The 14,330-nt window shown below is 51.2% G+C and overlaps 2 protein-coding genes across 9 annotated transcripts in view; one reads left to right on the top strand and one right to left on the bottom strand.

Annotated features, from left to right (window-relative positions):
* DDB2 (damage specific DNA binding protein 2) overlaps nucleotides 1-5,971 on the top strand; it is a 20,328-nt gene extending 14,357 nt beyond the window's left edge. The window contains exons 4-11 of one of the 3 annotated variants that reach the window (XM_086677508.1): nucleotides 1,195-1,340; nucleotides 2,658-2,757; nucleotides 2,845-3,022; nucleotides 3,348-3,490; nucleotides 3,730-3,819; nucleotides 4,911-5,075; nucleotides 5,220-5,265; nucleotides 5,575-5,971. In XM_086677508.1, the coding sequence (XP_086533634.1) occupies nucleotides 1,195-1,340; nucleotides 2,658-2,757; nucleotides 2,845-3,022; nucleotides 3,348-3,490; nucleotides 3,730-3,819; nucleotides 4,911-5,075; nucleotides 5,220-5,265; nucleotides 5,575-5,621 (915 nt within the window). In that variant the 3' untranslated portion in view covers nucleotides 5,622-5,971. Of the gene's footprint in view, nucleotides 1-1,194; nucleotides 1,341-2,657; nucleotides 3,023-3,347; nucleotides 3,491-3,729; nucleotides 3,820-4,910; nucleotides 5,076-5,219; nucleotides 5,266-5,574 lie in introns of all 3 variants that reach the window. The other 2 variants (XM_025929081.2, XM_086677509.1) reach the window with 2 other exon arrangements.
* On the bottom strand, nucleotides 5,112-14,330 carry ACP2 (acid phosphatase 2, lysosomal). 6 transcript variants are annotated; one of them, XM_086677519.1, is made up of 11 exons: nucleotides 13,844-14,323; nucleotides 13,163-13,258; nucleotides 12,772-12,858; nucleotides 11,539-11,691; nucleotides 11,332-11,430; nucleotides 11,164-11,253; nucleotides 10,574-10,664; nucleotides 9,707-9,789; nucleotides 9,469-9,575; nucleotides 9,179-9,354; nucleotides 5,112-6,975 (listed from the first exon to the last, which is right to left on the bottom strand). In XM_086677519.1, exons 1-11 carry the CDS (start codon nucleotides 13,955-13,957, stop codon nucleotides 6,842-6,844), a joined length of 1,230 nt encoding a protein of 409 aa, XP_086533645.1. In that variant the 5' UTR covers nucleotides 13,958-14,323; the 3' UTR covers nucleotides 5,112-6,841. The 6 variants fall into 6 exon arrangements, with proteins under 6 accessions (XP_086533645.1, XP_025784988.1, XP_086533648.1 ...); XM_025929203.2 differs by having other exon boundaries at nucleotides 10,574-10,706; nucleotides 13,844-14,318; XM_086677522.1 differs by lacking the exon at nucleotides 13,844-14,323 and adding an exon at nucleotides 13,613-13,764 and having other exon boundaries at nucleotides 10,574-10,706.

Below are 14,330 nucleotides of genomic sequence, written 5' to 3'. Positions count from 1 at the left end.
TGGGTGGCTCAGTCGGTTGAGCATCTGACTCTTGATTTCGGCTCAAGTCATGATCTCACGGCTTGAGAGATCGAGCCCCGCGTCGGGCTCTGCACTGACAGAGAGCGCGGAGCCTGCTTGGGATTCTCTTTCTTCCTCCCTCTCTGTCCCTCCCCTGCATGCACGCTCTCTCTCTCTCTCAAAATAAATAAAAAAATAAAAAAAAAAAGCAAACACGGTGAAGCCTTAGTGAGCACAGGACTCAACCGTTGGGAGCAGAAGATTATCACAGCAGTAAGTGTTTGGCGGACCATCGTCACCTTTATAGAGGAGATAGGACATGCCAGTTAGCATGCTGAGTGAGCCAAGTGGATGTTGTGTAAGAGGCCTTGTACGGGTCTGTGAGGCTGGGATAGCGGCAGCTTAAGAAGTAGAGAAGGGGCTCTTGAGGGTGTAAAGTTCTTAAAACTGTGCCTGATACATAAGAAGCACTTAATAAGGTTATGTTTTTTGATGTTATGATTATTTTCATCATCGTTGTCTGGAATATCTGGAAAAAATAGGAAGGAGTTCAGATCTGACTCCTGCCCACCTAATCCAGGCACTGTTCCGAGCTGAAGCTCTTCTAAAGAGCACTGGGCAATAAACAAACCATGGTACATCCACATAATGGAATGCTTGGCAATAAAATGGAATGAGCTCTGGGTACACATAGTAACTTGGGTGCATCTCAGGGGCATTATGCTGAGTGAGATGAATACTGTATGATTCATTTATACGACAATCTATTAAAGGCAAAACCATAGCACGGTGATAGAGAACAGATCCACAGTGGCCGAGGGGTGACAGGAGGAGAAGGGGTGTGACCACGAGGGGAGAGCACAGGGGGCTTTTTTGAGGGGACGGAACTGTTCTGCATCCTGATTTGGGTGGCGGTTATTCAAATCTATACTCTTGTGTTTTCACATCCATAGAAGTGTGTGGTAAAAACAACCAAATGTACCGTATGTTAATTTTTTTTTTTTTAATTCAATTAAAACTAAAACCTTAAGTAATGAAGAGTCCCATGGAGCACATGCCTGCATCCAGGCCTCTCGGCTGGCCTGGCCGCACGTGCTGCCTGCCCAGCTGTCTGGTCGGCAGACTCCGTGCACCCAGGCCTCATCCTTCTCCTGGGCCGTCTTCACTCACTGGTTTTTCTCTTCCTTATGTTAGATTGGAGCTGGAGGGAGCGTCACTGGGCTGAAGTTTAACCCTCTTGATACCAACCAGTTTTTCACCTCCTCAATGGAGGGAACAACTAGGCTGCAAGACTTTAAAGGCAACACGCTCCGAGTGTTTACCAGCTCAGACACCTGCAAGTGAGTGGCTTCACTAGGAGGGAAAGGGCTTCTAGGCTCTCGGTGTAGTTCTGATGAGAGCCTCTGGATCTCGTTTGTATTACCCAAACCTGGCACGGGAAAGACCAGCAAGGTGGCAGCCCCTTTCCACCCTTCCCTCTCTTTCTGAGACTTTCTGTAGCTGCCTTTCTCTGTTCCAGGTGGGTTACTGCTTCGGTGAGGTATTCTAGAACCTCAGCTCTTCTCAGAGAGGGAAGGGCTTCAGCTCTTCTGTAAGGCATTCATATATTAGACTAGACCTTGATTCTCACTAGTTAACATGGCATTGGCCTAGAAAGCCACTTTTAAAGGTTGGAGCAGGAAGTAAGAATTTGAGATTTCATTCTCTACATCCCTGAGTTGTAATGACCCAACCACTTCTTTGATAGAAGCTTAAAGCGATAGAATTGTGCCCATAAAGCACTTTGGACTCCCCAAGGGCAAGTGGCTGGAGAAATTACAAAAGACGCGTCAGTTTGATTTCTAGCCAGAGACACGACTCTAACTGTTCTCTAAGGAATCAAGGGTGTGGAGGCTCTAACTAGCACTGGACATTATCCTGGGCTGCCCCACAGAGGTAAGAAATACCAAGCAATCAGGGCAAGTGATGGGATAGACTCAGCTCCATGTTTTTCTTCCACAAGAAACCCTCCCTCTGAAAGATATTTGTAGGGGATACAAAAGACACCGTAGCAAGGCTTTGAGTGTTTGAGAGGAAAAATAGGAATCTGAGATCTCCTGGCTGGGCATTAGGATCCCTGAAGCAATCCCAACCCTTTGTCCTCAAGTAGTCCGAGAGGCAAAAGAGCAAGACAGAGCTCCTAAAATTGTGCTTTTTCCCCTAAATGCTCAGAAGAGGGCAGAAGTTCTTTTCTCGCCAGCTCTGACAACCAGAGCTGGGCAGTCCCTTTTTGATTTGTCATCTCCTTTGGCCCAGAGGGTAGAGAGTGAAGAGAGACACCAATAAACATGTCTTCCTCAAAACCCAGGGCTATAGGGGGCAGGCTGGCCTGGGGACTTGCCTAATGGCTCTAAGGGACAGCTTCTTAGGACTCCTACCAGCTGAGGATCCTGGCCCCGACAGTAACTGGACAAATTTCTGAGCCTCATCACCCTCATGCCCTCTCTCTGGAAGGTAGACAAGTAAGAGTGTTCCTCACTGGGAGTCCGTGGTGAGACAATTATTCACTTATTCAACAAATACTGATTGGACATCTATCTGTTAGACGTTAGAGCTGGAACAGTTAATGGCTCTTGCCTTTGTCCCCAAGAATCTTATAGCACAGTCTCTCCCTCCAGCATCTGGTTTTGCAGCCTGGATGTGTCTGCCAGAAGCCGAATGGTGGTCACAGGCGACAATGTGGGACATGTGATCCTGCTGAACATGGACGGCAGGGAGGTGCGTTCTCTGGAGCCCTGGTCTTCCCTTTCTTTCCCTTACCCCCGGCCTCCCTGCACCCCACCTGAACCAAGCCCTTCTCTGCAGCTTTGGAATCTGAGAATGCACAAAAAGAAAGTGACCCATGTGGCTCTGAACCCATGCTGTGATTGGCTCCTGGCCACAGCCTCTGTGGACCAAACAGTGAAAATCTGGGACCTGCGCCAGGTTAAAGGGAAATCCAGCTGCCTCCACTCGCTGCTGCATAGCCATCCTGTCAACGCAGGTGTGATATATCAGACCTCATCCTTCCTGCAGACGGTGCCTATCCAACCGTTTCTGGGGTCTCCCCTCAACATTTAGAAGCTGCTAGGCCAAACCCTTTACCCTGATAGCATCAACCAAGTTGGTATCTTGGAAACTTTCGGAAACTAGTGGTCCCCAACAGCTGCTAAGTTTCTAGAATGTTTTTGTTCACAGTCCAGATTCACCTCCTCCCTTCCACCCGGGGTCTAGAGAGGAGTGGGAAAGAGGGTGCCCCTGCAGAAGGCCTGTACCAGCCAGGACAAGGGCCTGTGGTTCCTTCAGTTCTGGGGCTTTTCACTCGCCAGCTTGTTTCAGTCCTGACGGAGCCCAGCTCCTGACCACTGACCAGAAGAGTGAGCTCCGGGTTTACTCGGCCTCCCAGTGGGACTGCCCCCCGAGCCTGATCCCACACCCTCACCGCCACTTCCAGCACCTGACGCCCATCAAGGTAAGTGATGAAGACAGGGAGCTATGACATGGGGATAGACTGGGTCTATCCCAGACTGGGTAGAGAAAGGCCAGATCTGGAATCCCTAATCCCAGATCTCATCTTGCACCCACACAAAGCAGTCTCTTCTCCCCTGGCTCTCTCTCTCTTTGTCCCTTCTGTCCCCCTTCTACAATCCCACTTTGCTGGGTTCTGTCTCCTGTAAGCTCTTTTCCTGTTTTTGTTTTTGTTTTTTTCAGCCCAGCCTATCTCCCTGCTGTTCTGCCCTCAAACTTCAGTTCCTGCTGACCTCAGCCTTGCTAATGACTTCTCCAGTCTCAGCCCCCAAGGTTTTTATGGTCTTGAAGTCTTCTGATTCCTTCCTGCCCATGCCCCCAGGCAGCCTCAGCTCTGCCCATTACTCTGCTCTCCTGCTTTGTGTTCTTTTATAGAACCACAGCCTTTCTTCAGACCTCCAGGTTTCATGCATGTACTTCTTTCATCAAGACAGCATAGTGGTGGGGGCGCTAGCCTCAGGCAGGCTGACAACCTCCGGTTAGAATCCTTGGGCAAGCTGCTTGAATTTGGGGTCTTGGTTTCCTCATCTCTAAAAAGGGAATAATAGTATCTGACCGATAGGGTTGTTGGAAGAATCAGTATACCTAAAGCACATGCCCAGTGCCTGGTAAGTACTACATAAACAGTGATGATTTAGTATTAGGGAGGCTCCCACGTACCTCAAATCCAACCCAAGCTCTTAAGAACAAGCATTCATCACTGGCTGGTTCCCATTGATCCATGTGTCATCTCCCACTTTGTAACCAGCGAGGCCAATTTCTAGCTTCCCAGGTGGGCTTGTGACATGTCCAAGCCGTGGCATGTACCACCTCGTCCTTCCCGCTAACCATGTCTTTCCGCCTTCAAAACTCCCTTGAGATTTCTTAGGAAAATCCCACCTGTCATTCCAGCTAACTGCCAGATTTGTTTTGAGTGGGGTAATCTGGGGAACATAGGTTTCTTTCCCTTTCTTGGCCATGAGCCATCTCCTGCTCAACTCTTTATCGTTCACATTGATGGAGGGATTACTTCAGAACTTCCATCCTATTTGGTTTTTGGTTACCAGAGACTTTTCGCTTTGTTGTAGGCTTACCTCTTTGGTTAATGTCTGGGTAAAGCTGATGTTAAAACATTGATCAGTTGGTATGATCTCAGGAAGTGCAAAAGAGAAAGAAGGCCTGAAGGTGTCCCGAGGTCCAGAGAGGCCAATTTGGGATTAAAAATTTGGGACGGTAGATGCACATACAATAGTTTCATGTGGGTCTGATCTCCATTATTAAATTGCTGGCAACTGTATTAACAACTGTTAGTGACAAAAAGTACTTTTGATGTCCCTCTTGATAGTGCTCTGCATTTACTCTCATGACAACTCTTCGTCTCCTAGGCAACCTGGCATCCTCGGTACAACCTCATTGTTGTGGGCCGATACCCAGATCCTAATTTCAAAAGTTGTACCCCCCATGAATTAAGGACCATTGATGTGTTTGATGGAAGCTCAGGGAAGATGATGTATCAGCTCTATGACCCAGAATCTTCTGGTATCATTTCGGTGAGGTTTGGGCCCTCAAATAATGATGGGAGGAAGCAGGGATTCAACCTACTTTATTGACCAAAAACGACCAGAAATTTATCCTCATGTGCCCTTCTCCCAGTACCTCAACCTCTCCTCATGCTTATGCCCTTGTCTCTGCAGCTCAATGAGTTCAATCCCATGGGGGACACGCTGGCCTCTCTGATGGGTGAGTGAAGTGGTTATATCTCAGACTGGCCAAACCCTAGCCTACTCCCCAAGGTTGAGTGCAGGCTCTCTTCAGCTTAGCCCTACCAGTCACCCCAGGGTAGGAGTCAGTAAAGAAGACTACCAGGAGACCGTGGACTCTTTGGCCTGGGCCCTCCATGCCTCTTGCTTTGTCCTGGTCATGGCAATGCCTGGCTGCTGTCCAATTTCCTGGTATTTCCTTACCAAGTCCTAGGTTCCCTGGGCCAACCCCAAGTTCTCAGAGACTGATAATGGAAGGTGCAAGTCAGACTGGTCTCACTCCTCCTAGGTTATCACATTCTCATTTGGAGCCAGGAAGCTGGGATGCGGAAATGAGACACATTAATGACGGTGTGGGCCAAGCAAGGGCTTGGAGCCACCTGAGAACAAATCCTGTGAGAAGAGGCGGCTATGTGTTAAAGGGCCAAAGGTATCCAAGTCTTAGGGTCGGAGCAGGGACACTGTGGCATGGGACACTGTGGGACTGGGACACTGGCATGTTACTGCTCTGGACTTAGATCCAGAAACTTCTCCAGAGTTGGTGCCCCAGGTGCCCCAAGGGTCCTTGCTATTATCTAGCCTGGGGCCAAGGTACTTTTCTTTGACGTGCAGTGGCAGAGTGATCAGGTAGTGGTTTTCAGTTTGTGCTCACTATTGACATGGCCAATAAAACCATACCCAACTGAGCTTCTGAGTGGATTTTACAGCACTGATCTGGTCAAAGGGCTCCTTGGGCCCCCCAAAATGAAGAAAAGGCACAGAAACAGCACTGAGTCTAAAACTTTCATTCTCTGGACGCTGCCTTAGCCCTATTCTGGGCCACAGCCACAAGCTGTCCAGCTTACAACCTACATTTACCTCTGGTCCCTAGAGACCCCAGCCTAGCCGACTGGGATAGTAGTGTCACAACTGTACAACTCACTCCCCTCCCCCCCCCCCCCACCCCAGTACAAACACCCTTCTGACCTGCTCCAGCTGCAGGGTGACAAAGGTGCCTGAAGCATTATGTCTGACTCTAATGGTGGCTTCAGGGGACAAAGGAAAACTTGGCTGGCTGGCCTTTGAGTGATCCAGCTCCTTAGTGGCCAATGTTTGTACGCCCAATGTTGTGCAGTTTTTCCCACTAAAATAAACACTGAGAGGCAAGACTGTGTCCCCTGAACCATTTGCCAAAGACTCCAAGCTGGAAGAGAGAGCAAGGCTTGATTGGCGGGGGCAAGGCGATCAAGCACCAACTCCTTCAGTTTTTCAATCCCAGGTCCTGAGTGAAACTTGGATACTTGTCTACACTTCTAGTCCTTCGGAAGCATGGCGGAGGCAAGTCTTGTTTGGAGAAAGCCAAAGTCCAACATAGTACTTGGTAAACAGGAGGCACACAAATGCTGAGCGACAGGTGCCATGGGCCAAGCCGAGCCCCACTTGTTCATCTAGGTTAGGGTAATCAGAGGGAGGCCAACCCAGGGTCTCCTGTCCATGGGCTGGGGAGCAGCAATAGTCAGGAGCAAGGGCCCAGCCCACCTCCCCTAGGAGGCAGAGGGAAGGGGGCTGAGTGGTTGTCAGGCATGATCCTCCCCATCTGCGACATGGCGGTAGCCCGGAGGCTGGGCCTGCATCCGGAAGAGGACAGTGAGGAGCAGCACTATGAGAAGGAAGAGGATGGAGCCGCATACAGCCAAGGCCACGATCACCTCTGAGCACAGGTTGGGGAGGGGGACAGAAAGGTCACGTCAGTGTTCCTCCAACAAATATTTGATTGTCTACTGTATACCACGTGCTCTTCTTACAATGGGGATATATCTAGGTCAGTGATAAATGGTAGAAAGAAACACAAACCAAACTAAGGGGAAAAGGATGGAAAGGTAGGTCAGTCAGGGAACGGATCACTGAGGAAATGACAATCTGACCAGAGACCTGGAGTCCCTGAGATGCTCAGATATGAGAGAAGAGGGTCTGGGGGCAGGGACAGAGGGGATGAGTAGACAAGAAGCAAATACAAAAGGCCCTGATGGGGAAATAAGTTTGGCAAATTCTAGGATCAGCTAGAAAGCCAATATCACTATAGCAGAGTGAGGGGCAAGTAGGAGATCAGCACTGAGGATCAGACCAAGAAGGGCCTGGAAGGCCATGAGAAAGAACTTGGATTTTGTTCCAAATGTCATGGGAAGCCACCGGAAGATTCTGAGAAGGGTAGTGATGTCAACTGATTTATGTTTTAAAAAAATTAACTCGGGATGCCTTGGTGGCTCAGTCTGTTAAGAGTCTGACTCCTGGTTTTGGCTCATATCGTGATCTCACAGTTAGTGGGATTGAGCCCCGAGTCAGGCTCTGCACTGACAGCAAGGCGCCTGCTTGGGATTCTCTCTCTCTCTCTCTCTCTCTCTCTCAATAAATACATGAAACATCAAAAAAAAAAAAAAATTAACTCTGTGGTACTGTGAGACTGGTAGGTACAAGAAGAGAGTCAGAAAGAACAGTGGGAAACTTTTCAGTAGTGTAGGCAAGAGATGAGCGCAGATCAGACCAGGGAGGCAAGAGGATGTATTTTTTTTTTTTTTAATTTTTTTTTTTTCAACGTTTATTTATTTTTGGGACAGAGAGAGACAGAGCATGAACGGGGGAGGGGCAGAGAGAGAGGGAGACACAGAATCGGAAACAGGCTCCAGGCTCTGAGCCATCAGCCCAGAGCCCGACGCGGGGCTCGAACTCACGGACCGTGAGATCGTGACCTGGCTGAAGTCGGATGCTTAACCGACTGCGCCACCCAGGCGCCCCAGGAGGATGTATTTTAAAGGTTGAGCCGATGGGATCTGCTAGTGGACTGGATGTGGGGTCTGAGAAAGAGGGTATTCAAGATGACTCTTAGGGTTACGCTCCACAACTAGGTGACTGATGTGGCATTTGCTAAGATGGGCAAGACTGGAGGAAGAGTGGATTTAGGGGCAAGAGTGTTTGGTTTCAGACACAGCAGCTTTGAGATGTTCTAGCTGAGCTGACCTCCATGGAGAGACCTCCAATCAGCAGTCAGATATGTGAGTCGGTAGCTCAGAGAAAAGGTCATGAATCTGAGTCATAAGAGGATGGAACTCTGCATGGAGGTGGTATGTAAAGCCATGAGGTTGGATGGGATTGTTTTGGGAGTGTGCACACATGGGGAAGGGCCAGGGTGAGCCCTGGGCCATCCACTGTTTAGTCAGGAGAAAAAGCCAGTAAGGAAGCTACCTGTAAGTCAGAAGAAAAAGCAGAGAAGCCAAGAAAGTGTCTAAGGAAGGACTGACCGATTACATCACGCCCCTGAGAGATGAGAGAAGCTAAGAATTGGTCACTGGCTTTGGTAAGAGGAGGTAATTGGTCCTTTACAAAAGTGGCTTCACTGGTGTGGAAGGTGACACAAGCCTATCTATCGGGAGTCTGACAGAACAGGCACTGAAAAAGCAAACCAGGAAGGATTCCACTTTCATAGGGAACAGAGAAACAGTGGTGGCTGGAGGAAGATGGTGCCCTGAGAGGTCTTTGTAAGGCTCTCAAGGAGGGACTGACCCAGTAGAGAGAAAACACTAAGGCTCCAGAAGTCTCTGTGGAGGTGAGAAGAGATGGACCCGGAGCACAAGTGCAGAGATTGGCCTCAGGTAGCAGCTTACAGCAGCAAGTAAGCTGGAAGATCTGCTGGTTGCAGGATGAGCCCAGGCTCTCCTGGCTACCGTTATTTTCTCAGTGATCTGAGAAGTGAGGGCATCGCCTGAGAGTGAGGAATGGAGAGAAGGTGAGCAATGGTGTCAGGGTGGTCTAGGGAAATGCAGTGAGATGGCTGGAAGGGCAGCAACTCTCGGGAGACCGGTGGGCAGGAAACGAAGGTTGTTTTGGGAGATTACTAGTGGAGGCAGGCAGCCACTCACCCGTGTCTGCAGGCCCGCTTGCCAGCTGGCATTCTTGCTGCCAATCCTTGGGCACAACGGGCTCTGTGAGGTGAAGGAAGTCCTGCAGGGGGCAGCGGTGAGGGCAGCCAGGCAGGATCAGCGGCCAGGGAGCCTTGTTACTCTCATTCCGAAAGTACATCTCCACTGAGAAATTCCTGAGGGTTGACAGGAGAGGTGATGGAAGCTGCTCAGCGGGCCTATAACTGAGTGCTTGGGCTGCCCACAGCCTCCACACAATTGCCCCTCCGGAGGGCAGACTGTCCACTCACCCATTATCTTCCTGGTACAGTTCAAATATGTGGCAGGAGGCGTAGGGGGCTTGTTCCCCGTTGTAGACATCCAGTGCCATTTGCAGAGCAACCAGGGTGGTGTCGTGCTGTAACAGAGAGAAGCTCCCTGTCAGCCCTCCTCACCTAACCCCTGCCCCCCTCCCGCCCCAGGCACTGAACAGAGGAGACAGCCAGCTCTTTGGCCGACGTTCGCATGCTGGGGAGTATGGGAGCTTACCGCAGAGTAAACCAGCAGCTTAGGGAGTTGGGAAGAGGCTGCCATGAGGGTCAGGTTCTTCCGTATCTGAGCCAACAGGACTCCTAAGGAAGAAGAGATCCTGGTGTCAGTGACTCCAGCCACCCCTGTCTTTTGATCAGACCTATCTGAGCCCCTTCACCCTCTGCTGGTCCTGGGCCTGATCACCTGCACAGGGAACTTTTAGGTGTATGGGAACCATGCAGGAAACTCTTCAGCACCCGTTCTCTAAGAACTTTGAAACTTACAGAGAGAAGCAAGATAAAACAAGATATGTACATTTCAACAGATACAGAGATCTGCCTCTTTATAAGTGAGCTACCAGGTCCTGCCCATGTCTGAAGAATTACTCCAGTTTGGAACAGATATAAACTTAAGACTGCTTCAAAACCCATAAGATGGTGGCAAATACGGGAGCTCTGCACATGCAGGCTCTGAAAACTACAGAGATGTCAGGAAGGTTTGACAGCTGGCCCTCCCTTGGGTGCTCAGACCAGGAAACTGGCGCATGTGTATTATTCTCAGCCTTCTTGCAAAGCGTTCCCTGGTGGGTTTCTGGAGGGAGGTATTCATTTAAGGGGACAGAAGGTCTCCTGACACGAGTGACTTAAGAAGATGAATGGCAGGAAAGAAGCACGCAAACCTGACTGTGGTCGATCACACAGTGACAGAGGGGCTATAAGCATTTGGAGGGCGGGGGAAGGCTTCGGTGACTAATGGGAGGTCTGGTTCTGAATGGGCAGAGAAGACTATGGGGGGAGAGGGAAGTGTGTGAGCAGCCTTCCAGAGCAGGTTGTTAATGCTGTAGGGTCCTGAGGAGGGAAGTGACATGCTGCTCTGGTCACTCACCCCCCTGAAGCCGGGCCTTCTCTGCCTGCTCGTAGATCCCGAAGAGGAAGCGGAAGCTGAAGTCCTTTAGCCGGCTCAGATGCTGCATGGTCTGGGGAGAGGCCCAGGGCGGCAGGACCAGCCCGTGTGTTTGCTGTGTATCGCAGCAGGCAGGTTAGCTCCCCAGGCCTAGGCCAGAGCCTCTCCGGGGACAGCTCTCTTCCCCAGCGGGAAGGTGCCTGTGTGTGTGTGAGGGAGGGAGGGAGGGAGAGGAGAGGAGAGGTGAGGCTGAGGGACTGGAACCAGGAGACATGGTGGACAGGACACAGGAAAGGAAGCTCAGGCACGAAAAGCGTGACTCAGCAGAATCTCGGATAGCACGAGAGTTCTGGGTGGAGAGGGGCAAGAACTGCTGACAGATAATAAACCATTTCCCACTCTGAGGTTCTTTTTCACCCATGAGGGAAGTTCCCTTGTTTCGCAAGAAGCGGCTTGCCTGGACCTCCCCAGTGGGAATGGTATCCAGGCATGATGTCCCACTTGTCCTGGTCACCTGGGCCTGCCGAGGTGTGAGAGAAGAAAGGTCACACTGGGACCCTAAGTGGGCTCACCTCACAGAAGAGTGTGTCATAGACATTCCAGACGGTCTCCAGCGTCAGATCTGTAAGGCCTGTCTCGTTGGCCACCATATCCAGAAATTGCTATGAAAAAAGGATCAGGGGATGAGTCCTGCCCTGGGGAAAGGACAGCGTGATGACCTCCACCTCAGCCTCACTCACTGCATTCTGAATGATCTCATTCTGATACTCTGGCGTCTGTCGGGTCTCGTTCTGTAACTGCTCGTAACGGGGACACGGGCCCAACGGGAACTTCAGCAGCTGCAGAACAAAGTGGGGAAAACAGGCTGAGAAGGAGTCAGGGATCAGCTGGCCCATGGCCAGAGTTGTCCCTCTCACCACCTCCAGGGAAGCGCTGGCCAGTCTTACCCTATCCTCAGTGATGGGCACAGTGTGAACGGGGATAGGTTGCCAAGAGATATTTGGGTTGAAGCGCTGTATCCCGTTGGGAGGGAAGAGTCCGGCCAGGTTGGCCTCAGCACTCATGAGCGTACGGTCAAAGTCTGTGCTTCGCACATAAACCTGCAGAGACAACAACACAAGTCTTACCTGTGGGGGTGGGATGGGGCAGCTTTGGCCCCTCATTGGGGCCTCAGGGGGAGAACCTGAACCTGTTCTTGATGGTTACCCAGCAGATGGTGGCCCCTGCTCCCCATCTCTGACCTTCCTCGTCCCTCTTCCCAGCAAAGGGCCAAATGCTCAGGTAGTGGCTAGCTGTCACCACTCTGTGAAGAACTCCTGTTGTAATGGCTCTAGTTCAAATGCCTTCCCAGTCCAAAGTATAAAGCTGTCAGTCAGTGAGGCTGTCAGGTCTATCTGTCTGCTTTTATAACAACGCCTATCTCCCTATCTAGACCAGAGTTCTTGAAGGCAGAAACTGTCTCCCACCACACACATATACCCCTTAATAAAGTAGCTTAGAGATCAGGGAGAGGAAATAGAGAACAGTTAATTGCTTGTGCAAAGGGAGGAGGAAGCAGTGGGAAGGGGCAAGACCAGGACAGAGCTGGCCCTCAAGGGAACAATAACATTGAGGACCCCACAGCCTGTGGTTGATAATGGTAACCAGAGGAACATTCATCGCCATCCCCGGGCTCTAGGAAGAGGGCTTCAAGAATCAGGAACACTTGCCAATCTTTCCTGACATGCCTTCTCTACGTGTGTTCCCTCCTACCTTTACGTCTTGGCCCTGTGTGGTTTATCGTCTGTCACCCCCACCTCATTCTAAGCTCCACAAAAACAGAGATCATATTTGTGTGGTGCACCATTACACGCACAGGGCTGGCACAGCACTTTGCCCTTAGTAGGTACTCAGTAAGTGTTTTGGATGGAAAGTCTATGCTATTCCACAGAATCAGAAAAGACTTTGCCAGGCCCTAAAGTCTGAGATTGGATGCTTGATCAGTTTTGCCCCTTCCAAGTCAAGGAGGGGCAACTCGGCCTCTAGGACTCTGTTCTACACAGCTCTTGGATTTCGTGTCCTGTAGTTGTTAGCAAAAACTCATGGCAGGAGGCCAGAGTGCCCCAGGCTTCCCGAGGGCAGGGGGCTTCCCGAGGGCAGTAGATTCCACTCCCCTTGCCTCTTGGAGCTCCCAGCCTTACCTCTTGCCGGTGGTAAGAGGTGTTGAGAAAGCCATGGTAGCGTTGCCGCAGAGCCTGGCCCAGCTCCCAATGCTGTAGCATCCCCTCCTGTGGGCAAACTCAAGAGTTAAGAGGGAAGGGACAGCTTGCAAGCCCACAGGGCTTAGGCACTATTGCTTTCCAAATTTACCCTGTCTGGAAGTAGGAGTGGGTTAATCTGATCACAGAAGTCATTTACTAAGTGGCTGATTGTATATGGCATCTGTCCTGGACACAGAGGAAAGTAAGTTTAAGGTCAAAGTCAGCACCCACATGGCAAATGAGAGTTTGGTGGAGCCCCAAGTTCTGTAGCCTGCTCTCGAGGTCACTCATTCTACAGCACGCCCTGAATGGAGGCTGGCTTGTGACCCACCTTAGTTAGCTGACCAAACCCCTGGGGCCACTCCTCTTCCTGATAGGGATCCTTGGGATATGTCTTCACTGGCGAACGGTCTCCATGTCGGTACAGCTGAGGAAAGAAAATGGTTTGCCTACAGGTCAGAGAGTTCCTCGATAGGGACAAAGAGCCCATCTCTCCCCTTGTTGGGGAGAGATGCCTTACTCCTTCTAGGAAGCCTTAACTCTACCCCCTGCAAAAGACCCCAACTCAGAAGTCAGTAACTTTGAACAGGTTCCAGAGATTCTAATTTGGCTAACCAACGCCACTGGAGACCATAAGAGAAGCCAAAGGTACAGATGGGAAAGGAAAGGAGAAATGAAAGCAATGCCGGGGATGGGGGGAGGGATGGGGGAAAAATCACCAAAGGCTTAAGGGTGAGTCCCTTTACCGTTCTACAACATCCCTGTCCCAAGACAGACTCACCGACCTATGCCCTGATATATAATTAATTACACCCTGCCTGTCCCCGAAAATAACTCGGGCTCCACATCAATTCCGAACTGGGCCCCCGACCCTCCAGGCCAGTCGTCTTGTCCTAAACCGGCTCCCGCTCCTCCAGATCCCGACCCCAGCACAAGCCCCGCCCCTCCCTCGAACAACCGGCCGTGCCCTTCCAGCTCTGGCAAGCCCTTTGGCCACCCCGTCTCTCATTACCAAGGTGACGAAGCGCAGACTCCGGGCCTGGGTGGGTGGCATCACTATCAGGTTCACGCCAAGAAGGAGCTGGAGAAGAGCTGCCCCGCTCCATGCAAACGGCCTGCCCGCCATCACCGCTGTAGACTATGCAGCAAATCGGCTGGAACCCGCTGCGTGGCACCTACAGCAGCCGCCCGGACGCACCCGTAAGGACACACGCCGGAAGTGCCTTCGCCGCCATCTTGGTAAAGGAGGGGCAGAGATGGTGGGAGAAGGAGGAATCTGGGAGGGAATGCGATGCGGCCGCGGCGGAGGAGCGTGGGAATGTAGCGCGACCTCGCGTGGCAGAAGGAGCTGAAGATCTCGTCTTGGTAAAGAGAGTCCTCAGCTCGGGTTGGCCTCTGCCACGGAGACCCTGTAACAAGGTGGCGCCTACTGTGTGCCGGTGTATGGGAGAGCGAGCGCCCCCTCGGGCCGGGGTGCCGCCCGTCCTGAGCTCAGAGCC

Source organism: Puma concolor, chromosome D1 (assembly GCF_028749965.1).
Source record: "Puma concolor isolate L17-30 chromosome D1, mPumCon1.1.hap2, whole genome shotgun sequence".
NCBI classification, from domain to species: Eukaryota; Metazoa; Chordata; class Mammalia; order Carnivora; family Felidae; genus Puma; species Puma concolor.
Note: the sequence above shows the minus strand (reverse complement) of the source record. Positions and strands in the feature narration are given on the sequence as shown.

Coding starts and splice junctions, on each gene's coding strand:
- ACP2 (XM_025929203.2), bottom strand. CDS start 13,957: ATGGCGGGCAGGCCGTTTGCATGGAGCGGGGCAGCTCTTCTCCAGCTC. Junction 11,692..12,771: donor CCTCTTACCACCGGCAAGAG/GTAAGGCTGGGA, acceptor TTGTCTCTGCAG/GTTTATGTGCGAAGCACAGA. Junction 10,707..11,163: donor ATGACACACTCTTCTGTGAG/GTGAGCCCACTT, acceptor TGCGATACACAG/CAAACACACGGGCTGGTCCT.